The sequence below is a fragment of the Podarcis tiliguerta genome (assembly GCF_965153285.1).
Source record: "Podarcis tiliguerta genome assembly, chromosome: 5".
Lineage (NCBI taxonomy): Eukaryota > Metazoa > Chordata > Lepidosauria > Squamata > Lacertidae > Podarcis > Podarcis tiliguerta.
The window spans coordinates 29,206,895-29,233,073 of NC_139538.1; the positions used below are offsets into that span (position 1 = coordinate 29,206,895).

At 40.8% G+C, this 26,179-nt stretch overlaps 1 protein-coding gene across 25 annotated transcripts in view; it reads left to right on the forward strand.

The window, feature by feature from the left end:
• Window positions 1–26,179, forward strand: part of DOCK10 (dedicator of cytokinesis 10) — a 197,411-nt gene that overhangs the window by 138,572 nt on the left and 32,660 nt on the right. For 21 of the 25 annotated variants that reach the window (XR_014511851.1, XM_083442506.1, XM_083442522.1 and 18 more), the window contains 19 exons: window positions 374–439; window positions 1,129–1,221; window positions 2,170–2,293; window positions 2,466–2,587; window positions 4,261–4,347; window positions 6,023–6,115; window positions 8,302–8,420; window positions 9,921–9,990; window positions 16,293–16,406; window positions 17,311–17,382; window positions 18,787–18,933; window positions 19,757–19,840; window positions 21,243–21,339; window positions 21,571–21,615; window positions 22,061–22,236; window positions 22,338–22,454; window positions 23,828–23,939; window positions 25,206–25,327; window positions 25,419–25,533. Coding sequence is in view for 24 of the 25 variants with exons in the window: in XM_083442506.1 (XP_083298632.1) it covers window positions 374–439; window positions 1,129–1,221; window positions 2,170–2,293; window positions 2,466–2,587; window positions 4,261–4,347; window positions 6,023–6,115; window positions 8,302–8,420; window positions 9,921–9,990; window positions 16,293–16,406; window positions 17,311–17,382; window positions 18,787–18,933; window positions 19,757–19,840; window positions 21,243–21,339; window positions 21,571–21,615; window positions 22,061–22,236; window positions 22,338–22,454; window positions 23,828–23,939; window positions 25,206–25,327; window positions 25,419–25,533 (1,975 nt within the window). In the remaining variant the exon portion in view is untranslated. The remainder of the gene's footprint in view (window positions 1–373; window positions 440–1,128; window positions 1,222–2,169; window positions 2,294–2,465; window positions 2,588–4,260; window positions 4,348–6,022; window positions 6,116–8,301; window positions 8,421–9,920; window positions 9,991–16,292; window positions 16,407–17,310; window positions 17,383–18,786; window positions 18,934–19,756; window positions 19,841–21,242; window positions 21,340–21,570; window positions 21,616–22,060; window positions 22,237–22,337; window positions 22,455–23,827; window positions 23,940–25,205; window positions 25,328–25,418; window positions 25,534–26,179) is intronic. The other 4 variants (XM_083442515.1, XM_083442519.1, XM_083442509.1 and 1 more) reach the window with 1 other exon arrangement.

Sequence of the window (26,179 nt, forward strand, 5' to 3'; positions counted from 1 at the left end):
AGCCGCATAGACATACCCTGTTAAAAAAAAACCACATTTAAGAACGCAGTATGTCCAAATTCAGAACTCCAGTGTTAAACCTGAAAAAATAAACATAAATTAATGATCGTTTTGAATATTACTATATACAGAATGCGAATTATAACCAAAGCAAGGTTTAAAAGTGAAGGGTCGGCTTTCTGTGTTCATATACTCCAGTTGATAAGAGGTTAAATATTTTGCAGTCTTCTTTCTGGCTTCATAACACTGCTCTGGTTTGCTCTCAACTTGGCAGCATAGTGCCAGATTGGGAACAAAGCCTTGTATTTCACACGTCTTTAATTTGCATGTAATTTATGAGCTAATAATTTCCATTTGCGCCTTTCTCTTACAGGCACGGAATATAACAGTCTGCATTGAATTTAAAAGTTCCGATGAAGAAGGAGCCAAACCCATGAAGGTGAGCAGAGATGGATCTCATTCACAAAGCAATAGGTCAAAAGCAGTTTCTTTGGCAGCCGCACGACTGAGGCTGTTCCATGCATTGTTTGTATTTCCATAACAATCCTTTATAATGACAATTATTAGTAGGACTTCTGGAAATGCTTATTCTGCAGTACTTAGAATCATAGAATTATAGAGCTGGAAGGTACCCAAAGGGTCATCTAGTCCAACCTCCTCCGATGCAGGAATCTCTCTGCCAGAGGACTACCCAACTTCTGTTTAAAAATTCCAGTAGAGTCCACCATCCTACACTGTCAAACAGCTCTTACCATCTGAAAATGATTCCTAATGTTTAGTCAGAATCTCATTTCCTATCATTTGAAACCATTGATTCAGGTCTTGCCCCCTGGAGGTAGGTAAGTAGGTAGGTAGGTAGGTAGATGAGAGGAGATTGTACACTGGACTGTTTCATGTGTGTGTGTGTGTGTGTGTGAGAGAGAGAGAGAGAGAGAGAAACAGTCCAGTGTACACTGTCGTCTCATATAAAGTACGATCCACATCAATTCTTCCAGCCCCATTATGACAAGAGTTCATATTAGTTATGAGAATCCAGGTTGATAAAGCCTTCAGAGCTTTGAGCACTTAAAGCAGTTCTTGGGAATACAAAATGTTACAAACGAATTAAAGCACAATCTATTTGAACAGTGTATCTACGGAAAGCCTGGTGGACCACTCTTTGCATCAGCAGCATATACAGCTGTTCTACATCATTCACAGAACCCTGATTTTTATGATGAGGTAAGCTTATTTTATTGTGACTTCGTACATATTACTACTATTTAGGATACATTTAACAGTTAAAGCTCTCGGTCCCGCCACCCTCACAGGCATGCTTGGTGGGGACACGGGAGAGGGCCTTCTTGGTAGCTGCTCCCAAATTTTAGAACTTCCTCCCTAGAGAAGTTAGACTGGCTCCTTCCTTGTCGTCCTTCCATTGGCAAGAGAAGACAGGCCTTTAGGAACTGACTGTTTTTAAGGAAAGGGCTGGGGCTGTGAGGTGGTTCTATACGCACACAGAGTTTTTGAAAATGATAAGATACACAGTCAATTATTTTGTTATTTATTTATTTAATATTTATAAAATGCACTGTATATGGTGTACAACATAAAAACATAATACTACAATAGCATCAATTAAAACATCAATAAAGGCAGGTTAGTTGAAAAAACACGTTCCAAAGGCTTGCCTGAACAGTGCTATTTTTTAAAAGACATCTTTTAAAAAGAAGAAGAAGAAGAAGAGTTTGGATTTGATATCCTGCCTTTCACTCCATTTAAGGAGTCTCAAAGCGGCTAACATTCTCCTTTCCCTTCCTCCCCCACAACAAACACTCTGTGAGGTGAGTGGGGCTGAGAGACTTCAAAGAAGTGTGACTGGCCCAAGGTCACCCAGCAGCTGCATGTGGAGGAGCGGAGACGCGAACCCGGTTCCCCAGATTAGGAGTCTACCGCTCTTAAACACTACACCACACTGGCTCTCAGTGTAATAGACTTATGTAACTGGGTAGAGTTTTGTACTCTCATCCCCATTTTATGCACAAGTTCCACAGCGTAGGGGCAAGAGGGGAAGTTGACTGTATTAAAACAATGATAACTTAAAATCAGGCTCAAGCCATCCAGGATCCCCCTCTTGCTCTTGTTTGTGTCCGTCTCAACTAAAGATGGTTGCAACATTTTACATTTCAGGTGAAGCTTGAGCTGCCTACTCAACTCCATAAGAAGCACCACATTCTCTTTTCATTTTATCACGTCACCTGCGACATAAATGCGAAAGCTAATGCCAAAAAGAAAGAGGCCCTGGAAACATCAGGTAGCTATACTTTGATTGAAGCCATGATTTGTGTTGTTCCTGTATTACGTAGTACCATTTTAGGTCAAGCATTTATGACAAGATTAGTTTTTTGTGTGTGACCTTTGTTGCTTCTCTTTATTTCAACAAAGCAAAATGTTCTAATGCTAATTAGACCTCCTTTTGGGTGCAGTGGGATATGCTTGGCTACCTTTGTTGAAAGATGACCAGCTAGTGTCTCAAGAACACAGCATACCAGTGGCAACCAGCCTGCCTCCCGGTTATCTGAGCCTTCAGGATCCTGCAGCTGGAAAGGTATTGTGTAGCATTTGAGTTTTGTGTCTCTCCTACAAAAAGAAAAGTGTCTGTGAATCTTACCATTTGAAATCTTTATAGTATTTGTGCAGTTTTATTATCCTTGGTGTCTGACACTGCCTTGCTGAAATGAAGGCAAAAGGTTCGCTTTCTACATATGATAAGTTACAGAAGTAAACCTCAAGCTCACAGACACACATTGCCTCATGTGTACTCTGTGTGTGTGTGTGTGTGTGTGTGAGAGAGAGAGAGAGAGAGAGAGAGAGAGAGAGAATCATCTCATACAACCACATCCTTTTTCTGTGGTGGCCGGCTCTGGTAGATAATTGTTTATGCATGCATTGCTTCACCTGGCACATTTTGCATGCAGTGTGGATTGCTTGAGAGAATTTTCTTCCATGCTGCACCTGCTATAGAGCTGACATAGTGAAGTACAGTGTAAATATGCCCTTCGTATTAAGACACATGGGGGTTTTTCTTCTAGTTGTTGGTTATAATCCCATACATGTGTGGAATCACATACTGAACAGCTACTTCTGTTCTGGACATCTACAAATAGATGCAGCATTTCTCTGGTTCTGGGTAGTCTATAAAATGTGCGGTGACATGACTTTGGATTAGGGGTAGTGGACATTGTGCTGGTGTCCAACAACGTTTAGGCCTCATCTGCACTTTGCATTTAAATCAGCATCATATCACTTTAAACAGTTATGGCTTCCCCCAAAGAGAGTTATTACGAGAAACCTTTTACCATCACAGAGGGAAGAGGAATTGACTGCTAAACCACTCAGAAACTGTAGCTCGGTGAAGGGAATAAGAGTCTCCTAACAACTCTCAGTACCCTTAACAAACTACAGTTCCCAGGATTCTTTGGAGAAAGCCATGCCTGTTTAAAATGGCACGATACTGCTTTAAATGCGTAGTGCAGATGGTGCCCAGTTGGCTACTCTTGCTTTTGATAACACTGTCGGGGGGGAGGAACCAGTGCCAAGGGCCTTCTGGTGGTTCCCTCCCTGCGAGAAGCCAAGTTAGAGGGAACCAGGCAGAGGGCCTTCTCGGTAGTGGCACCCGCCCTGTTTAACGCCCTCCCACCAGATGTCAAAGAGAACTACAACTACCAGGCTTTTAGAAGACATCTGAAGGCAGCCCTCTTTAGGGAAGCTTTTAATGTTTAATAGACTATTGTATTTTAATATTCTGTTGGAAGCCACCCAGAGTGGCTGGGGAAACCCAGCCAGATGGGGGGGTATAAATAAATTGTTGTTGTTGTTGTTGTTGTTGTTGCCTAAATTGGACATGTGCACTGAATTTTACATTTCCAGTGACAGGAGGAATTTGGCTCAGTATTTCTTTTTATAAATTTAGACATGGTGATCTTTATAAATGTAGACAAATATCATTAGTTCTGCCCATGTGTTTCCGGTATTCATACACTTACCACAACAGCTGAAGAACTCACTACAGGGAAGTGTCTCCATTCTGAAAATAGTACCTCTGAATGGATCCAACAGAAGGCTGAGGTTCTGAAAGGCTGAAAGTTTGGCTGCTTAATGGCATCCTCTCCCATTTTCCCCCATGGAACAATCCTGCGCCATGCTTTAGCAAATGTTACAAATCTAGTGTTACAAATTAAGGAATTGACTAGAAATACGTGCTGTTTGTATTGTTTGCAGCACAGTGGAAGTGACGTGAAGTGGGTAGATGGAGGGAAGCCACTCTTCAAAGTGTCTTCATTGGTTGTATCGACAGTTTATACTCAGGTGAGCACCTTTACAAAAATTTATCTTGGTGAAAGGCAGTCTGTGTGAAAGGCTGAATACAAAGGCTGTATGTAGAATATCTGCTTAATGTTTCAGTAGGGTCCCCATGGTTTTCATTTTACAGATGCAGTATTGAATACGAATGTATAGATAGGCAAATCTAAAAAAAGGAGTATAAGCACTGATAACTGGGAAACACTGGCCTGAGAGTGCTCCAACTGGAGAACAGCCTTTACCAAAGGTGTCATGCACTTTGAAGAAGCACGAACTCAGGGCGAAAAGGAGAATCGAGCTAAGAGGAAGTCACGTTTGGCAAACCCTCACCGTGATCAACTCCCATGCAGAAACCTATGTCCCCACTGTGGAAGGACATGTGGATCCAGAATTGGCCTCCACAGTCACTTACGGACTCATTGTTAAGACCGTTTTCATGGAAGGCAATCTTACTCAGCTACGAGTGATCACCAAAGGAGAAAGATAGACTATTTAAACTAAATAATAGTTTAATAAATTGTAATAAATTGTTTAATATGGATATTCCATACTTCCTCAAGGAATTACGGTGGTACCTTGGTTTAAAAACAGTTTATGAACAACTTGGATTAAGAACACTACAAACCCTGAAGTAGGTGTTTTGGTTTGTGAACTTTGCCTTGGAAGCCAAACATGTTCCGCTTCCTGTTGAGTGTGTTCCATTTGTAAATTGAGTTCCCCACTGCTATGGGAAAACACACCTTGGTTTAAGAACGCTTTGGTTTAAGAAGGGACTTCCAGAACGGATTAAGTTCATAAACCAAGGTACCACTGTATACAAAGGTTGTCAAAACAAAAATTTCACAGCAGTCCTGAGCTATGGTTGGCAGCAGCAGAACAACAGATCAGCCACCACATCTGAAGCCCTGGTAGCTTATGCTGGGTCAGGGGAGGTAGGGTGAAAGGCTGCCTTCATTTTTTTGTGTGTGAGAAGCCCAGATCAAGCCCCTTTCAGGGGAATGGATGGGCTTAGCTTGTGGAGATTTATGGTTGGCTGTACTCTGCTTTATCCTATTCTGGGGCTCTGTGCTGGCTGCCACCAGCAGTCGTGTTCGATCCATCAAGCTTTCCATGATAACAGTGGGGGCCTCTGGTGGACAACAGCAGCAGGTGGGGGACCTCTTTCACATTTGTCCAGCAGCACAGATCCATGGGGTAAGATTTTGCACAGTAAATAGCTAAAGAAAACAGACTAATTAATCTTTTTGCAGAAAGGGGGAGGGTGCAGGTATTAGTGAAAATACAATCTTTTCTAGGAAGTCAGTGACACTGCTGACACTGCAACAGATCTGATCAACGCTGAATAAAACATGAAAAACATATATAAAGGAGTGGTGCAGAAGTTAACTGTATCAGGCTAATTTTTCATTGTTTCATTGCTTGCCATTACACTTCTTTTCACTGTCATTTTGTGTATCACTTTGAAATAGACTGAGTGTCAGTAGTTTTGGTGTTGTATTCCGCTGCTGCTGAAATAGTTCGATGGAATTTGATACGTTTTTAATGATGAATTCGTACTGCTGTTTTGTTTCTTGTTCATATATGGTTGAATTTCCCTCTGCTCCTATTGGAGGAAGAGCAGAATACAATGTGTACATGATGTAGGTATAAATAAGTAAATCATGTATTTTGCTGCTTTTAGGATCCATATCTGAATAGATTTTTCCAGCAGTGCCAAAAAAGGAACAGGGATCTATCCCAACCACCTACCTCAAACTTTATCATCTCCTGTAAGGTAAGATGATAAATGATAATGGCAGTGTTAATGATAATGATGCATTTGATAGTAGTGATAAAGATGAGATTACCACTAAGTAATGCTACGTTTTGCTTTTGCCTTTTGAATAACTCCCATTGTATCAGTTTTAGAAATGCACACATATTCACAATAATGGATGGCATGTTGCTGAATAGCTCCAAAGCAACTTTGCAAACGACACTGATCCCCCCCCACACACAAAAGGTTTACCCCAAAAGTTACAGGCCCATGGCAAGTGTTTAATACCTGCCCACATAAGTTCACCATTCACAGCATGGGCTGCTTAAAAAATGGAACTTATCCTACTCTCTCCCAAATGAAAAAAATAAATCATCCTGCCTGGTCACACTGATGTAACTTTTATTTACCACTGGTGATCAGGCAACTGGTTATTTACAACGTTGTTCTGGAGCATTCAAGAAAACTCCAGGGTACACAATGTTTGCTTTCCTTGTTTGACTCCCAGGAACTGTATGACCTTGTGTGTTGCTGTTTACTGTCCTTCCCATTCATTATGTGAGTGCATAGGTGGTAGAACGCCATAAGAGTATCCTTATGTCCGGTAGAGATCAGTAGCGGCCTGCGTAGCAGCATATTGCTGGTGCTTACCAGAGAGGGGATAAGGCATGGGGAGCTCAGAGCTGTTTGGGAATGTAATCGCAAGAGCGTCTGATTGGCTCTGTTGTGCCACACAACCCTGAACTCCCCTTGCTTCACCCCTCACCCTCTTTCTCCAATGAGAGCTAGCGACATGCTATGTTTGGAAGCCAGGAGATCAGCAATGCCCCATGTACAGCACTGCATGCCTAATACCATAAGAAGAGCCATGATGGATCTGACCAGAGACTCATCTAGTCTACCCTTCTGTTCCCACAGTGAGTGACCAGATGTGTTTGGGAAGCTCACAAGCAGGATATGAGCGAAATAGTTATCTCCTGTTCGTATTCCCCAGCAACTGGTATTCAGGCATGATGACTCTGATCGGGGGGTGGGAGGGGTTAGTATATAGCCATCATTGATAGTTTTGATGTCATTTATCGTGACCAGGCATTCTTTTATTCTCCCTGAATATGTATAATCCCCTTTGAAAGTCATGAAAGTTGGAGGAATCACTGCAGCTTGTCCTAGGACACCAAGTTTAGGTTCACTTTTTTTTGAACAATAATTGTCTTATTTACAGATGATCAAATTACCCCTTTAAAACTAGCTCATAACTCTTTGTCCATCACTATTTCTGATGTCACTTTTGTCATGAGGTAAATGTGCATATTGCAGTTTGTGATCCGTGATGCTCTTGGAACAGCCATTTGCACGTTTTCATTCAAGAGCGTTTCCCAAAATTAAATTTAGCCACTTTAAAAGCGAAATCTGAAGCATTATGTCATTCTTTTTGGGGTTTTCCTCATTCAAACAGCTGCAACATATAGAGGAAGTAACAGGATGAGGAAATGTGGTCATTAACTACACCCCTCCCTTTGTGGTCAATTTTCCACAGCTCAGTCTTTAGCAATTTGCTGGCACTAAGGCTTCTCTTGAGCTTTCGTAAGGCAGCCTTCGCCAATGTGCGGCCTTTCAGAGGTTTTGAACTACAATTCCCATCAGCCCCAGCCAGCATTTACTGCCTGGAGCTGATGGGAGTTGTAGTCCAAAACCTCTGAAGGGCAGCAGGTTGGTGAAGACTGCCTTAAGGTTTAGAAAACAGCAAGCTATTGTAGAAAATTCTCCATTAATCTTGATATTAATTCATTTTTCACACTTCCCTTTGTCCAAGAAGCTCACAATGGCATACACTGGGTCACTGTATTTTATCCTTCCTTAACTCTGTCATTGTTGGCTAACCATGCAAGGGTAGAAGATTTCAGATATAGACACTTAAAGCTGGTTAAGTTGAGAAAGTGTTATCAGATCAGTGGCACCCAGGCAGCTCCATAAATCCAAAACCACATCTCCCTGCTCCATGTTCAACACTTGAACAGCTATACTGCTCTGGCTCTATCTTTGCATACCTATTTAAAATACAGTTTAAATCATAGGTGATTTTTGGTACAACTGTTTCTACAGCAAAATATAACTCTACTTTGATGAAATTACATTAATGTGCAGTTGTCACAAAGCAGCAGAGAATCTGCCTATCTTTACATGTATTTTTGTTTCTTAACCAGAATTTGCTTAAAATTGAGAGGATCCATGTCATCGTGAATTTTCTGCCTGTGATTCTGAACCAGCTCTTCTGGGTGCTTGTACAGAATAAGGAGGATGAGATTACAACTGCTGTGACCAGGTTTATTTTCCATTGTATTTGTTTCATGTTTGCAGTGTGTATTGGGAACATAGGGAGTTGCCTTAGTCCCTCTAGCTCAGTATCGTCCACACTAATTGACAGTGACTCTCAGGTGGGGGTCTCTTCCAGCTGTACCTGGAGATTCTGGGACCTTCTCTATGTAAAACAGCTACAACTTTCCCAGCAGGTGCCAGACAACCTCTAGTCACACCGAAATTGGGAATGCCGTCTTAACTTTAAAAATGGCATTCATGTTTGAAAACATCTGTATATGCAGTTTTTTTGGGAGGGGTAGAGGCAATTTTCTGTGATTCTGTCATCTACACCAAAGCGGTCACATTTATGGGAAGGGATGGGCAGAATAACTAAGACTGTATTTAGAATGCTCTTCCGCATGACACATCTCTTGATTATCTGTGTGTTTATTTTTGCCTTTGTAATGTCTTGATGAAGTTTTCAGTTCACTTTCACTAAAATCACCAAGCAGAGTTTTGCAGCTGACTTCACAGAGGCCACAACTTTGCTAAATAATCCAATATGTTTTTGATATATGTAAGGTTGGGTCCATTTCATTATACCCAAACTCCAGAGTAGATTGTGAAGTCCAGAATGAATTTTTGTAGAAAGTAGTGCTTTCATATTTAATTCAATGAAAAAGGCTGGATTTTTCTTCTTCCGTTCCAGAACTAACTGCCTTAATTTCATAGGCAGAACGGCACTGGAGTTTTATGATACCTTTATTAAAATCTCTGTATTAGAATTTTTATAGGCTTTGAAGGTAGGAAGCAGCCTTATATGCAGTCAGACCATTGGTCCCTGTAGCACAGTACTGCTGACTAAAAATAAACATTAAAAAGCAAATATGGAGCGAAGCATTTATCCTGAAGTTATCCTGTGCATCAGTGCTCCCAAAGCAGGTAGCAATGCAAGCCCCTCGAATTTCCTATGTCAGCTGTTGGCTTCTAGAACCCGAGTTAACCGAGTTAACCAGGGACAGTCTATGGGATATCTAACAATCCGGGATAGCAGCTGGAAGCAGTGGAAAACGGAGCTGGAATAAGGGAATTTCCCGCAAAAAAAAGGGAAGGTTGACAGCTATGCATGGCACCCTGGGGTTCCTTGAATGATGGTCAGGGGTGCCACGGGCAGTGCTGGCCTCTTCCTTCCTTCCTTCCTACCTTCCTTCCTTCCTTCCTTCCTTCCTTCCTTCCTCTGCCCTGAGGACTCCCAAGAAGAGAGGAGAGGAGGCTGAGGGAACACTCAAGAAGAAAGGGTGTTTGAAAAAGGGCGAGAGGCGGCCAGCTCTGCAGGCAAGGGGTGACATAACTCGGCTCCTGAGCCCCACAGAAAGAATGTAGTCAGTTAAGGGAGCCATAGACTCAAAAAGATTGAAAATCTCTGCCTTAATTAATTCAATTTTCTTGTGTTCCATGCTGAATGTCAAACAACTCCAAGGGAAAAGGTGTATCTTCATGATCATTCAATAATTTAACTTTACAGGGTGCTTACTGATATTGTTGCCAAGTTCCATGAAGAACAATTAGACCACTGTATCCAAACATACGTAAAGGTAAGAGCATTTAACTCACTTTTTGATCATCTCTGTTACATTACATACCTATCTCAGGTTTCCTCTCTGATGGCAAGTAGCATTTTATGTTGTTGTAAGAGGTGTGTTATCTTCCTTTATTAGCTAACTGTGATGATTTCATCAATTTCTCCTCTTACAAGGAATTGACAAATGGTCAAATTGGCTTCGGTGGTCAATTTTAATAACGATGCTTTTCTGTGTGCTTTGAAATTGCTTGTGCCGTAATATTTCCTTATTTTTCCCCCATTATTTTCTTAAGAAACTTTTTTTTTATTTGTCCAAATTACAGTGCTTTTGTACCTGCTTATGGTATGTTAAATATTTTTAATCTTCCAGCATGATTCTTTGCACATTATCGTGAGTCTGCACTGCTTGTTATGCCCCTTCTCCATTCACTCCTCACTCAAAACTGCCATTGAACTTGCCGGGATATTTAGGAAGCTGGCACCAAGTACCTTAAAAGCATATCCTTGTGTACAGAAATTCAGTGCAACCACTTAGAAGTCCCTGCTGCAGACCTCGATTAGACTAACTTCCTGAAAGGAGAAAGAATATCCCCCAGCTGATGCATCTTCGGTGGATGGGGAAGTGATACTTTTTTGCATGTACATACATAGAGCTCTGTGCACATTCAGTACATTACATGCAGTCTTTTTACCAATACCACCCTTGGGGCAGATAGAAATCATGCATCATCAGACATGTGCATAGGAGTTCAGGCAGCTAAGTGGTTCCCAATTAGCTAAGTACTGCGAACACCCTGTTTTTTCAAAAGCCAATCCATGGACCCCCCTGCTTTTGAAAATTTTGATACGTCTGTGGTAGCTTTTGTGGTATGAATGGTGCCACACACCTCCTGGGCAGGTTACACGGACAGCCTGGCATCCATGGAGTTATGTGCAGTTCCTAGATCTGTAGCACATCTTCCAGTTTATGGATTTCTGAATTGATATGTACCACTTTATGTGCTGCTTACAATACAGGGACGCAGGTGGCGCTGTGGTCTAAACCACTGAGCCTCTTGGACTTGCCAATCAGAAGGTCAGCAGTTTGAATCCCTGCGATGGGGTGAGCTCCCGTTGCTCTGTCCCAGCTCCTGCCAACCTAGCAGTTTGAAAGCATGCCAGTGCAAGTAGATAAATAGGTACCACTGCTGCAGGAAGGTAAACAGCGTTTCTGTACGCTCTGGTTTCTATCACGGTGTTCCGCTGCACCAGAAGCATTTAAGTCATGCTGGCCACATGACCCGGAAATATGTCTGCGGACAAACGCCGGCTCCCTCGGCCTGAAAGCAGGATGAGCGCCGCAACCCCATAGTCGCCTTTCACTGGACTTAATCATCCAGGGGTCCTTTACCTTTACAATACAGAACTGTAGCTCAATAGATAATAATGAACCATGTGATCTTCTCCAGTAGCAATAAGAAATAATAGCTTGATTTACAAATAAGTTCCAACTGTTGCCTGCCAACATGCCTATCCCCAGACAAATCTGACTTTGCAGTCTCTTGAAGGGATGGCAAAGACCTAGAACATCTTACTCCAACCAGGCTCCCTGCATCTCCCATGAAACCCAGCCAGCATGGCCTTGAAGCCTGGGGCTGAATGGAGATCAAATCCATATCATCTGGAGGCACCAGGTTAGAAAGGACAGAACTGGATCATATTGAACACATTCACATGAAATGTTTCCATATGAGAATCTCTACTGTACACTTATCACAACAAAAATTCCTTGAAGTAAGAAAAAAATAAATAGTGTGAATCAACTCACAGACACTGGCAAACCTCATACAAACTAGTTCAAAAGCAGCAGTTTAGAAAATTCTGTGTTTCAGTGAACAAAGGAATAAGAAAATTTAGAGAGCAGTTGGTGCCAGCCTTCACCTCTGGCTTGGAGTTACACCGTATTAGTCCAGCCACTTAGAGGATTTCTAGAGAATAAGTGGTACATAAATTTTGTTAAAAGAATAAACTAGTGAATTTAGGTCTGACTCACATGTGCATGTACATAGCTTCAGAATCATTGCTTAGTGATTTTCCGCCGAATGTTTTAAAAGGGAATGTGTGAACTGCTTCCATTGTAAAGCATTGTGTTTGAGGTGATATGAAAGGTCTAACTGTGGTGTTTGATATGTGATAGCTATTTCATCCATGCAGTTCATCCTTGAAACAAAAAGTGAATGTATTCGTCCTCGCTATTAGGATATGAGTGTACAGTAGTTGAAGCACTTTAGGACAGCAATGACCTAAAGCTAAGAATTACGGTTATCGGTCCATGTCTGTATTAGGGTGAGATTTACTGAGTACTGAGCATCCATATATTGTCACAGATCATGAAGATTTGCAGTTATCTCAGGCAGATATGCCATCAGAAATATTAAGTGTTGGGATATAAATCCTTTACTGCTTCACTTTGTGCCTAGAAGAGGCATAACAAAAAATAAATGGAATCTACAGTAGTTATACATTTTTGTGAGAACAAAACAAGAAACACTTTTTTCATTTGGTTCTCTGAGTATTACACTGCTGAATTTTGGCGTAAAGAAAGCTTACACCTATAATGAGTAAAATAATAAAGTGAGTGTGATAAAGGAAATTAAACACCTTTCTTATGTTCAAATTGTAATTGGATACAGCATACAAGTGTGGGTTACGCGAATGGAATGAACTAGTATTCATTCTGTATGCTTGTTGTTGTTTTTTAGCGAAGGTTTAAGAGCTTATTGCTAGGAATAGTGCCAGATTATCAAACAGGCAGAGAAGGCACCGGGCTATAGGCCTCACACCTTTTAGGGGCCCCACAACAACAGATCAAAATAATATTGACTTGATCTTGAAAGAACATAACAATCAAGCTTTCTTAATTCAATGTTATCCCACTAGAGCACGCACATGGGTGAGGGGAGGGATTTTTACTGCCTAGGGGCCCCGGGGCTTCCACAGGATTTAATCTAGCACTGGCTAGGAAAAAAAATGGGCAATGGATAGAAAAACTACCTTGCAAGAGAAAGAAGCAACCCTATAATTAACAAACATTCTGAAGAATGGCAAGGGCTATTCTGCAGTTGTAGCTAAGAGAATGAGCTGTGAATCAGGCACCTTGAATTTTACCTCTGACATGAAATCACTATGTGGCCTTTAACAAGCTACTCCCTCTCAGTCTAAATTCTCCAACTGCTGCATAGGGATATTAATACACCTCACAGTGTTGTTGTAAGGATTCAAACAAGATAGCAGTTCATATGTCATGATGAACCCCACTCACAAAAGGAGGAAACAAGCCACAGCCCTTGGCTAGCATCATGGCCATATCAGAGATCATGGTTTGTTTCGCCCCCAACAAACCATGATCTAATATCCAAGGTTTGCTCCTGGCTTACTTATGATTTGCTGGAGTGAAAGAAATCACAATACCTGGTTTGGATGTAATGCTAAGCCAGGGTTTGTGGGAGAAGAGGGGCAGAATGAAACGATCACACTCGTGTATGATAAGCCATGCTTTATATTTACCATAATGTGCAAATGCAGCCAATGTATGTAAAGTTTTTTGAACACTCAGAAGTGTTTACAAATAATTGTTGTCGCTGCTGCTGCTGTTCTATGATTTGGACTTGCATCTGCTGCAAATGAATTATTGCCCTTTCCCCTTCTTCAGATATTCGTCACAAAGCATGACACCATTGTTCTGCATGACAATATCAAAATATACATTATCCCTATATAAATCAGGAAAGAAAGAGATGCTGTAGGCCAGGTGTGTGGGATCTTTGGCCCTCCAGATGGTGATGAACTACAACTTCCATCAGCCCCAGCAACGGTCGGGAATGATGGGTGTTGTAGTTCAGCAATATTTGGAGGGTCAAAGATTTCACATAATTGCTATAGGACTCTGTTCTTTCAGACTGTAGCCTTGCATCTCCTATAGGGTCAAGTTCCAGCCTAAGAAGAGTGTGTGATGAAAGGTTTATTAGGGAACAATTTCAAGATCAGTTAAGCTTAATGCTGTTTCACAACATACCCAGTACATAATTCCTTGTACAAGTCACATTTCATTAGCCAAATTATGCCTGGAGTGACAGTGATGCAAAGCTTAGATGTAGTGTATTGTTCAGGTGTAAATGACTGAGGAATGTGTAAGTGTTTAATTAGTTGTTGCTAAAAGTATTCACTGACATAATATGCTCAGAGCAGCATTGGTTGAATGGCTGGTTTGCCCCTTCGTCCCATATTTCAGAAAAAACATTAAACATTAAATGTGTGAGTTACTACATTCCATACATTTCCAGATTGGCCAGTAAGGAGAGTTTATTGCTAAAGAATGGTGCATGCGCAAGCTAATTGCATCTGTTGGTGATTTTGTGCTGCCAGGATTGAAGCTTTAATATTTAGATGTATGTGTTCAACATTTAATTGCCTATTTCAAAAGGCATGTTTTGAAGTTATTGCTATTCACCGTTATCAGAAGACTTGGCTTCTGTGAGTAAACTTAAAAGTGGTGTGACCCTTTAGAAAAAAAAGAGTGTGAATCAAGCATTAATGTTTCTTATACCAAAGTTGTAGGTAAAATAGGAATGTGGACCATTCTTGTACTCATTTGTTAGTAGATAATGATTGCCCTGTAAAATGAGTTTTTGTTTCTTTCTTTGTTTTACAAAACTGCCATAACATTTACTTCAAGGGTTGGCTCTGTCCACACTTTGGTGCAGGGTCCAGTGTTTTCATGATTTGGAAAGCAAAGAGCAGGGGATCAGTTAATGAAACCAAAAATTTCCAGAGTATGTGCTGCATATACACTATTCCTCTGAGGTACAATCAAAGCACATTCCCTCCCCACTCAAATAATTATGGGCATTGTAGTTTGTTGCTAGGAATTGTAACTCTGTGATGGGTAAGTTACAGTGACCAGAATTCTTTGAAGGAAAGAATGTGCTTTGAATGTGTTGTAAATATATAGTATGTATGCATCCATATTCACAGTACAATCCTATACATGTCTACCCAGGAAGGAAACCCATTGAGTTCAAAGGACCGTTCTCCCAAATTCAGCTATACCTTAGAGTAATCCGCATTAAACTCAGCAAGACTTACTTCTGAGCATACTTGTGAAGGATTTCACTTCTTTTTAATTACATCATAGCCCAGTCATCAACATTACATGTATTTGCATTAAAAACTCTTAAATAGCTGGACAATATTTAGTGATTCATTATGCTTGTACAGTAATGGTCATTCGATGAATTAATCAGCTGTATTTAGAATACTCTGAGCAGTGCCAAACCTTAATCCCTACTCCAGTTGCAAGAGACAAGTTGTCCTCATGAAGCCACTTTTAGTCACAGAGTACCCACACAATTTTATCTTCATTAAGCGGCGGGAGGTAATTTGCATTGGGGACTTGCCCTGGAGGGAAGCAGTTAAGATCCCTCACAGCTCCAAATCTACATACACACAGAGAGAATTGCTTTTAGAAAATGATGTTGGGAAATACATGATCCAAAACCCCACATTGCACGTAGCTCAGTCCATAAAAGCAGTATTTCCAGTGCCAAAGGTAGAAGGACTTAAGGAAAAACAGTGTTGGGCGCTTTCCTGTCTCAAAAGAAGCTTCCAGCTCTTCAGCCTGAAGTGCTTATGCTATGAACAGCAATCCAGGATTTCTGCAGTTTGATAAACAAAAAGATATGGAGATTCTGATTATTGCCATGGCCTCAAGCATTCATACATAATTCCTATTCCTGCATTTATTTATATACAGTGGTACCTTGGTTTAAGAACAGTCTGGTTTAAGAACGATTAGGTTTATAAACTCCCCAAAACCAGAAGTAGTGTCCCGGTTTGAGAACTTTACCTTGGTCTAAGAATGGAATCCGAACGGTAGAAGGGCACCGGCGGCAGGAGGCCTCATTAGGGAAAGCGTGCCTCAGTTTAAGAACGGTTTCGGTTTAAGAATAGACTTCCGGAACGGATTAAGTTCGTAAACCGAGGTACCACTGTATCTAGAAAGCACATAACTCCTCCTGAACCTGAAGACTCTGAATTGATACACTTCTTCCTTTCATTCTTCTTGAGAAAGCAGAAATGAGAAATCAATTCAATAAATTCTGCTTTAAATATAAAGACCACTGTGACACATCTGTTACTTCTGTCAGATGTCAATCATTTAAAGCAAATAGGAATGTTACACTGAGTCTTGGGAGATCAGCCTTCTCACTGCCAACTATTCCTCTGTGTATGCGGATGATGTTTTTATTATTGTTTTTATTATATATATATATTTAGTATGTATTCAAGACCAAGTCATTTGAAGAAAGAACAGTTCACGAGGAGCTGGCCAAGAATATGACCGGTCTGTTGAAGTCAAATGAACAAAGAACAGTGAAACATGTTTTAAAGGTGAATCTTTCTTCTTTTCCAAAGCTACAAGTTCTAGAAAGGTTTGCATAGACTTACCATTTTCTGCATGCTCCTTTTTTGTGTGTCGTTGGCTTTTTACTGCTCCATACACCAGAGAGTGCTTGACTTCATTTGTGTTTGTTGGGTTATCCATTCCACTGAAGTGAACAGAGCTGTTTGCCCATCTACGGGCTTCCCAACTGGGTGCCCATAGAAGTTCATATGGGATTCTTGACTGGGGTGTAAGCATTTAAAGTACATGGAGATATGGGATGAGATCCAACGTGGCATTTGCACATGAAGTTTGAGAGTTACATTGCACAAGCTGTAGTGCACAAGCTTAACTGTTACCTAGTAATAGGAACAGTTGTGCTAGGGTTTGCACAACATATTTTACAAGTGCAAGGCACCCATTAGATTCAGTTGTTGCCCTACTCTAATCTAGAAATCACCCTGAAGTCTGAAAGTTCACACCAAGTTGATCATTCAGTTTTGGTTATTAATGAAATGAGTGCTATATGCTCTATGGACAAATATTAATTTATTAGTGGGTTGTTGTTTTTAATGAAATTATAGTACATTCCTTCTGTATTCAAACATATACAAACTGGGAATTAAATTAGATGCCTGATTATAGAAGAGCAAGTCAGTTTTCTCAGAGTGTTCACAATCTTGCCAGCAGCTTCTGGAAACAAGATGGCAATATGTGGAATATTTGGACCATTGAAACTCCAAATGTGTTTGCTTGTTTGTAAAACTTTTGTTTGTGCCTCAGCTAAATTACAGAGATCATTCTGATTTTAGGAAGGAAACTATAAAGTAAGGGTGAACAAGGAAAACAAAGAAATGAGCATTGTTGTCATTGTGATAACTTACTGCTCTCTCTTTTTTTCAATTTTAATAGCACTCCTGGTTCTTTTTCGCAATTATCTTAAAATCAATGGCTCAGCATTTGGTGGATACAAAGAGAATACAGGTAAGACTGTATGCTGCTCTCCATTATGAATAAGCAGATATCAATCTTTACAGAGACACACATTTAAAATACCTTACTTGAACAAAAACATCCCTGAGCATACTTTGGCATATACCCATTGTTACACACACCTGCACATAATTTGTATTAAACACCTCTATATATATTCAAACCCTGAAGTTAAAGGTAGAGCTATGCAGCTAAGAAAATGCATAGCTTGGCTCACAGACAGCCAGCAGAATCAAATGTGTATCTGGCAGAGAAATGAGGCAACAGCGACACATCTGCTGTTTCGGAGAGATAATTGCACAGAGTGTGCATGACATAATCCTTATCTTGTTCCGTCTGGCAGAGCCAAGGCTGTGATTACTCCACAGTCCCAATTATATTTCATTAGGCTGTCAGGTAAACACTTTCTTAAGCATAGTTTTTCCCTCCCAGAAATAAGCTAAGTAAAAAAACAAAAACCCATTAATATCCCCTTCCTTCCCTCCCTTCCCCTTAAAAAGTAGCATTTGCCAAGATCCAAAGATGTGTGAGCTAGTGCATAGACTGTCGCTTCTCACAAATTAATAATATAATGGCTGCACTCTAGGTACAGGAAAGACAATAACTCAGTGGTAGTGCATGTACTCTGTATGCTGGAGGTTCCCAGTTTAATCCCCAGTATCACCACTTTAGAGTGACCTCTTAAGAGAGACCTCTGCCTGAGATCTCAGAGAGAGCTTCTGCTCATCAGTGTAGACAGTGTTGGATTAGATGGTCTGACTCAATATAATGTAGCATTGTACATTTTTGTGCTCTCATGGCGCATTAAATGTAATTTTGGAGCATGGGTGGGACTTCCAGGTGTACTACAACATCCATAATCCCTCATAGTTGACCATGCTGGTAGGACTTATAGGAGCTCAAATAAAATCATTTTTTAATTGTTACAATCAATAGCTAGTAGTTGAACAACATCGGGAGGTCACAGATGCAACCATCCTTCTGGAGGACCCCCCCCCTCCCTTTCTTTGATTGGAGAGCTGCTGCTCAGTCAAAATAGACAATACTGAGTTAGATGGCTCAATGGTTTGTATTACTATAAGTAGGTGCAAAACTGATATAATTGCCTCTTCCTCCCTTCCAATACATGGTTCTGAAGTTCTGAACCAACATGAGATCTACATTGAGATCCTGCCACCTGAGGCAGTTGTCTCAGCTGGCTTCACGGGTGGGCCACTCTGCCTAATAACCTATTCATGAGTAATACCATCAAATTCTCCTATAGAGGGCTTATATTGATAGCTTTGAAAGTTGTGGCTTTGTTGGGTTTTGTAGCCTGGGGAGAACCAGTGGGGAACTTTGAGTGGTGGCAGGGTTAAACTTATATTCTAAAGAAGTCATCTGCTGTCTGTTCAGATGCCTCGCACTCAGAGATTTCCAGAATCCTTCCAAAATGAGCTGGATACGCTCATCATGGTGATTTCAGATCATGTTGTTTGGAAACACAGGGATGCTCTTGAAGAAACAAGGAATGCAAATCACAGCATTGGCAGGTTTCTGAAGGTAAGATGCTTTTACCGCAAATAGCCTTTACTTAGCCTTGGTATGGTCTGATCTACATTTTACGGCAGGGATGCAGAGGTCATTGGACTCCAATTCCCTAGCCGGGCCAGCCAATGGTTAGGCATGATGGGAGTTGTAGTCCAGCAGTATCTGGAGGTTCCTCAGCCCTGTTTTGCAACATCCATAAAGCCACTACAAACAGTGTGGATTTTCTACATATTGCTGACACAATATGTTGTTTGCCTTCAGCTTGGAACAGTCAGAACCTGGAAGCTGTGCGGCTACACTCCATGTGGAGAAGCTCATGCTAATTTAGCATACTATGCAACTTTATCATACTACCTTACAGTTTGTATTTATAGCCCTTTATAGAACCAGACACCTGGTTTTCACTGACACTAGTTCTAGCAAATCACAGGTTGCAGAGAAAGCATATTTCTAGTGCCATGTCAAAAGCTTTATTTATTTTTTCCATGGCATAATGTCAGTCCAGGGATATATGGGGTGGGGGGTTGGATTGAATCCATGCTTGTCAAACCTATAGTTAGGCTTCTAGACAATGCCTTACATTGGCTTCCCCTCCCCGCAAAAAAAGAACCCACATTACTGTGACTCTTCATCTCTTAGTGCCATTTATACAGAGTGACTTCCTTGTTGAGCTGAAAAGTGCTGACAAATATTTGGTCCCCTAGACCAGATATGGTCCACAGTCAATTTATTGTTTGACAGGATGATGATAATTTTGGTGCTTTGTTGCCTTTCTTCTGCTAATATAATCCCTTTCCAGAGTGAATGATTAAAATAGCTCAATTTTTATTCTTAGCGTTGTTTCACATTCATGGACCGTGGATTTGTATTTAAGATGATCAACAGCTATATAAGCATGTTTGGACCAGGTGACCACAAGGTAAGATAAATTGTGTGTGTTTAAATGTACAGCCCAGTTCTTCAGCAGCTGAAAGAATCAGGTGTTAGGATTCTTGCTCCATGCCTGCAGTCATGGGATTGTTTTATGTCACATGACATGACGGTGTATGTTTTCTTTCCACTTAGTGGGAAGTGACGGAAACAGGATGTTTGGTATTACTGTGTTCCGTGATGTGGGACTATTGTCCTTTGTTCTTTCTCTTTGCTGTCTGATGAGAAAGAGGAAGGAGCCAAGTCAGAATGCTCCGAGTGTATTATATGTAAATAAAGTAGATTAGCCAAAATGCTGTGCTACTGAGTCTGTTACGCAAACTGCTAACACTCTGCAGGATCTGTAAGCATGCTAACGCCTCTTGGTATCAGTCGCTGTGATGTTTGGGCTGGAGAAAGCTTTTGAAGCTCCCAAACGACCAACCAGGAGGGAGAGAACATGCCAGTCAGGCATGTGTCTCTGCCAGGGTCCTACACGCAAGTAGGACAATTTTAACATCAGGATTAATATGAAGAGAGTGTTGGTCTCTACAAGATATTACTTTTCTGTTGCATTTATAATCAAAACTTTACCAAAACGTAAGTGGAAGCAGTTATGCAACATTTATCTATACAGTGCAGCCCCTAAAGCTATACCCAGTCTTACTACACAACCCAAGACTTCAGACCCCTCCAGACTATTTTATTGAGGGTGCATTCTGGCCCAGTAACAGTGCATCAGTGGTGGAATTATTCTATTTCAGTTGGTTCTGTGGTGCTTCCCTGATGCTACCACACTTTTGCTATCCAGAGGGGCAACAAAAATGAGACCAACCCAAAGCATTTGCAGACACAAACAGTATTCAAAGCGGGATCACATGTGACTGCTCTGACACAATCATGTGCACAAATCATCATGGATGTGCAGTAAAAAGGATGCCTACATCAGCAGGGCACTCTGCATACTGCATTTTTTCTCGAAATACACCCCTTGTTGAAAGCTTATTTATAAGGGAAATACTGAAAGGCTCTACCCCAGCAAACTGTGCAATATCCATATCTGTTCTACATTCCCTTGCTTCTTGAGTAAATAGGACTGCTTACACAGTCCTTTTCCCATGGGTCATAGATAGTTCAAACACAAATGCAACATATGGGAATTGTTTTCACATTTATTACACAGTATATCCTGCCCTCTCCCAAAGGGTATCCTCTTATTCAGTACAATTTAATGCTCATATGAAATAAAATATATTCAAGGATCCAAAATAAATTACAGTGAAATAACAAAACAAAACCCAGTTTTACTTTACATGATAGACCACTAGTTTCCTCTTTTCTGTGTGACCTATATAATGCAAGTGTAAATCTCCAATACTGAGTGCAAAACAATCACTATTGTAACATTTCAGATTTTGTTCCAGTATAAATTTGACTTTCTTCAAGAAGTATGCAACCATGAACACTTCATTCCTCTGTGCTTGCCTATGAGATCTGCAGACATACCAGGTAAGGATTTCCTTATTTATTTATTATTTCTTTTCAAGGAAAACAAACTTTTTTTTATCCTAAAGACACTTACATGGAACTAATCCCTAGGGAAATCAATGGAACTTTGATGCTTAATCTAATTATATGAAGGATCAATGTGCCCATTTTGCATTTCCTAAGTAAGCTCATTGTATAAAAATGTAATTGTTGTCTTTCCCCTCCCCTTCTATTTCTGCAAAATCACTTAAGATCCAGCAACACCATCAGAAACAACACAGCAGTTTCATGCATCAGGTAAGAAGTGAATTGTTTTACTCCTTCCATGACCATCAATTAATGAATGAACACACTGAGAGGTCCAAATCCCATTCATAGCACTTCTGAAATTAGCTACAATATTGCCTGAAGCCAAGCATTTACAAATGTTGATAGTTGGGAGTCAGTTTGGATGTTTTCCATATTATGAGATCTTGGATGAGACTAATATCCGCCAACCATACCTGACAGAAATATTTGCAAAGATAGCTAATATTTTATTGCCTTAGGAACCTTTGAAAAATAACTGGTTCAATCGAAAGAGCTTTGTGAAAATATAATGAGTTTTTTAATAAACAAAACAAAAGTTAACTGGATAATAGCAATGGCTGATAATAGTCCTAGCCTCTTGCTGGCATATCTGTTTCTTGGACATGCATAACTTTAGTAATATGCAGTGAACCTCTTTCCTGTTCTCTTCAAGATATTCCAGAGTATACTGTGACAAATGAGTTTTGCCGAAAGCATTTCTTAATTGGATTACTTCTGCGAGAGGTTGGGTTTGCACTCCAGGAAGATCAGGATATTAGGCACATGGCCTTGGCAGTACTAAAAAACCTCATGGCGAAACATTCCTTTGATGATCGATATGCCGACCTGGTAAATTTTTGCCTTACTTGCATATTCCTGTGTGCTTTTGAAATCTACCAGTCAGCCGCCTGCAGTGAGCTTTTCTCTTTGAATTTCATTTTTCGCCCCAGGAGAAACAGGCAAAGATAGCAAACCTGTATATGCCCCTGTACGGCATGCTTTTGGACAACATGCCAAGGATATATATGAAGGACCTGTTTCCATTCAACATAAATACGTCCAATCAGGTAAACGAGAGTGAGCTTCCGTTCCACAAATTCATTTTGAGTCATTTTTGGTACGCTTTCATACAGACTTTTCTGTTTTCAGATCTGTCTTTGGTGGGAGAATAATTAGGTTAATTTATCAACAATTGACCCAAATTCACTAGGCTGAAGGCCCTTAAATGAGTTACACACTCATATATCTACCTCGAGGGCCCTCAACAGACTTGTGTTAGCCCTTATGGATTAATTAACCGTACATTATATAGAAGCCTGTACATAGCCCTGTCTAAAGAGGCTTCTCAGCTATATTACAGTAGTATCTGGATTATCCAGCTATTGTTCTAAAACCCTGAGAGGTGACTGTGGCTATTAAAAAATAATAATAATGATGAAGGACAAGGGGAAGAGTTACTATAACACAACGAAGGACCAATTCAAGCATTCGTTCACATGGTCCACTCTTGTGACTGTAGTAGCTTAGTGTTCTCACTGATGTCAGAGATTTCTTGTTTGGAAGAGCCTCCATAGCAAAACCATATGAAATGTTGTGCTGCTCCCACTCTCCTTAGCCCTTTACAGTGACTCCCAACTTCTTATGCTCTGGGAGACAACCCCACCTGACCAAGCAACTTTCAGGGGGAAGCAATCACCAGAGGCGTTGCAATGTGGGTGCAGTCCGGCCCGGGTGCCACCTCTGAGGGGGGTGACAAAATGCTGTGCGGCAGTCAACATCTGTGAGAGATGCTGCAGCTTTGACGCATGCAGGCTTCCCTCTGCTAAAATGGTCTGCCAACCAGCTTTCTTTCAGGTGTATGGTGACCGGCAGGCTCCTAATTGCAAGGCACACGGTCCCCCCAAAAAGCTCAACAACTTCGGCTTCTCCCCCCAAAATGAAATAAAGTCAAACCATTGTTGCAGGCAAAAATTAATAATAATAATTACAATGTTCCACAATAAATGTTCCACAACTGGTACCACCTGACCTTGCTCTGCCACTGTCAACCACTGAGTGTATTCATATTGGCTGACTTGATGTACAGGGTTCATATGCCAACCAATACACTTGGCTTAGAAGCAAAGGCAACAGAAGGTCCCTCTCCTTGCTCTACATGCATATGTAGACACAAGTAGCACACAAATAGGGCTTTATCTGAATTTGATTTGAGCACACAGGAAAAATATGTAGACGGAAATATGAAAGATTAACTTGGTAGTGATTATAAGCTCTCCTTGGCATTAATCAGCAGATGCTGGGTTGCTTTTTATTTTTAACATCATGCCAGAAAACCATTCCAGTAGCAATGTAATTATATAACTATCAAATTAACAGGCTGTTTTCGAAAGCTGATGATATGAGTGACTAAATTTGTTCCCTTGTTCTCATTGAAATCCAGGGATCCAGAGATGATTTGAGTACTACTGGTGGATTTCAGAGTCAGGCAGCAATGAAACATGCAAACTCTGTAGATACCTCTTTTTCCAAAGATGTTCTTAACTCTATAGCAGGTACGAAAGCAGGTGGGGCAGATTGCTCCACCATGAGGCTTGTTACCAGTTTTTAAACTCTGATTATTTCCTTAAGATGCAAGGCAAGAAAACTTAACTTTCATATTATATATTTTTGTCATCCAAAGAATGCCTGAGTTAGTTTTTCAGTTTGTACAGCTACAGCACTCTCACACCAGACTTTATCTTATTCCTTCTGTTAATGATATCAAACATGAGCCCAGCCCGTTCTTGTTTTAAGGAAGATTAATCCCTTTGGGATTTCTCCATGCTTCCTAAATGTATGCATATTCTTAAATATTCCTTTCTCCCATAATTCCAGGGGAGAGGAGTTAATCAGTTTATTTCACTTTCCCCTGCTTTGTAGTTAGGACTGTAAAAATTGGTGCCCAAAATAAAAGAACAGGTCACATTGTTCTCTACTTGTTTTTGTAAAGTAAATAATTAGAATTGTACGTAATTATAAATTGTACCCAGGAGGAGTGACAGATTTACCAGCACATCTGAAGCCTTACTGGCTTATGCTGGTCAGGGTGGGAGGTTGGAGAGTGTTTCTTCCCAAAAAATTTTGCTGTGCCAGCTCTACGTCAGTGCAGTTGAAGGGCCCAGATTGGTCCCATGTGGGTATTGGACCTAATGGACCAACATAGAATCCAGCAGATTCATGGCTGGCCTTCAGCACTCTGTTTTTAGGCTCAATGCTGTCAGTCACCATCAGGAATTCAATCCACCACACTTTCCACAGCTACAGCAGGAACATGCAGAGTGGCAAAACACCCCAATACCCCAATCAACAGCAGAGGTCGGCTGAGCTCAGAAACAGGAGCATGATTAACTCCTTGTCCTGTCAGAGACCTTCCAAAGGCGGGATACAAGTGTTTAAAATAAATAATAATAAATAAAATTAACTCCTGGCCCAAATGATACAATAGAAATACTGTTCGATGTATGTACTTATATCTCTATACAATACTAATTGTGCGTAATAAAATTCTTCATTTCAGTGATCTTTGGTCCATTGTGTCTCAGAATGTACCTAACATCATCAATAACAACAGCGCAAATATCCCTGTATATTTATCATCCTATGTCAACAGTGTTTCATACACTCAGACCCATGGCCATCAGTGTCTTTGTTAAGTGAGCTACATTGTGTTCCACAACTGTGTCATTTTTCCACCCTACACTTTGAGTTTTCATTCTTCTGCCTAATTTTTGTGTCCATAAACATCATTTTAGCATGTTCGTTGTGGGTTTTGTTTCCAGCTTTTTCATCAGTAGCTATTTCTGCAGCAAACCATGCTGACTCCAGAGGCTCCTTAGCAAGTCTCGACTCTAACCCAAGCACGAATGAAAAGAACAGTGAGGCGACAGAAACCTGTGAAAAGGTACGCATGCGTGTGAATGGTTGGAAACCATTTTCAGAATCTGAAGGCCTCCAAGTCACTACAAAGATCCTTTGTATTTCACTCCTAACAGATTGTGAGGCCATTATCCCTGATTGGGTCAGCTCTTCGGTTTGACAAACTAGATCAGGCTGAAACGAGAAGTCTCCTGATGTGTTTCCTTCACATTATGAAAACAATTTCAGAAGGTGAGGAAACCATAGAGTGCAAGCATTCACAAAAAAAAATGTTTCAAGCTTCATTTGGGAAAGTAAATAAAAGGGGACATGATAGCAGTGTACAGTGGTACCTCGGGTTAAGAACTTAATTCGTTCTGGAGGTCCATTCTTAATCTGAAACTGTTCTTAACCTGAGACACCACTTTAGCTAATAGGGCCCGCTGTGCCGCCATTGTGTGATTTCTGTTCTCATCCTGAAGCAAAGTTCTTAACCTGAGGTACTATTTCTGGGTTAGCAGAGTCTGTAACCTGAAGCGTCTGTAACCTGAAGCGTCTGTAACCCAAGGTACCACTGTATAAGGTTACACATGGTGTGGGGGGAAAGCAGATAGAGTCAGGTTTCCCTTGCTTCAAATAAACCTGAATGTTGCATGGGAAGAAGAAATTATTTCTTCACACAGCGCATAGTTAAACCATGGAATTCATTCCCACGCAATGGAGCAGTGACCGACATGGATGACTTAAAATGGGAATTAGATAAATATATGGAGCATAATGCTATCATGGCCACCTGCCATGAAGAGTATGTTCAACCTCCAGAGCTGGAGCAATATGCCTCTGAATACCAGTTTCTAGGACTGACAAGTGGGAAGCGTTCTGCTGCATTCATGTCCTC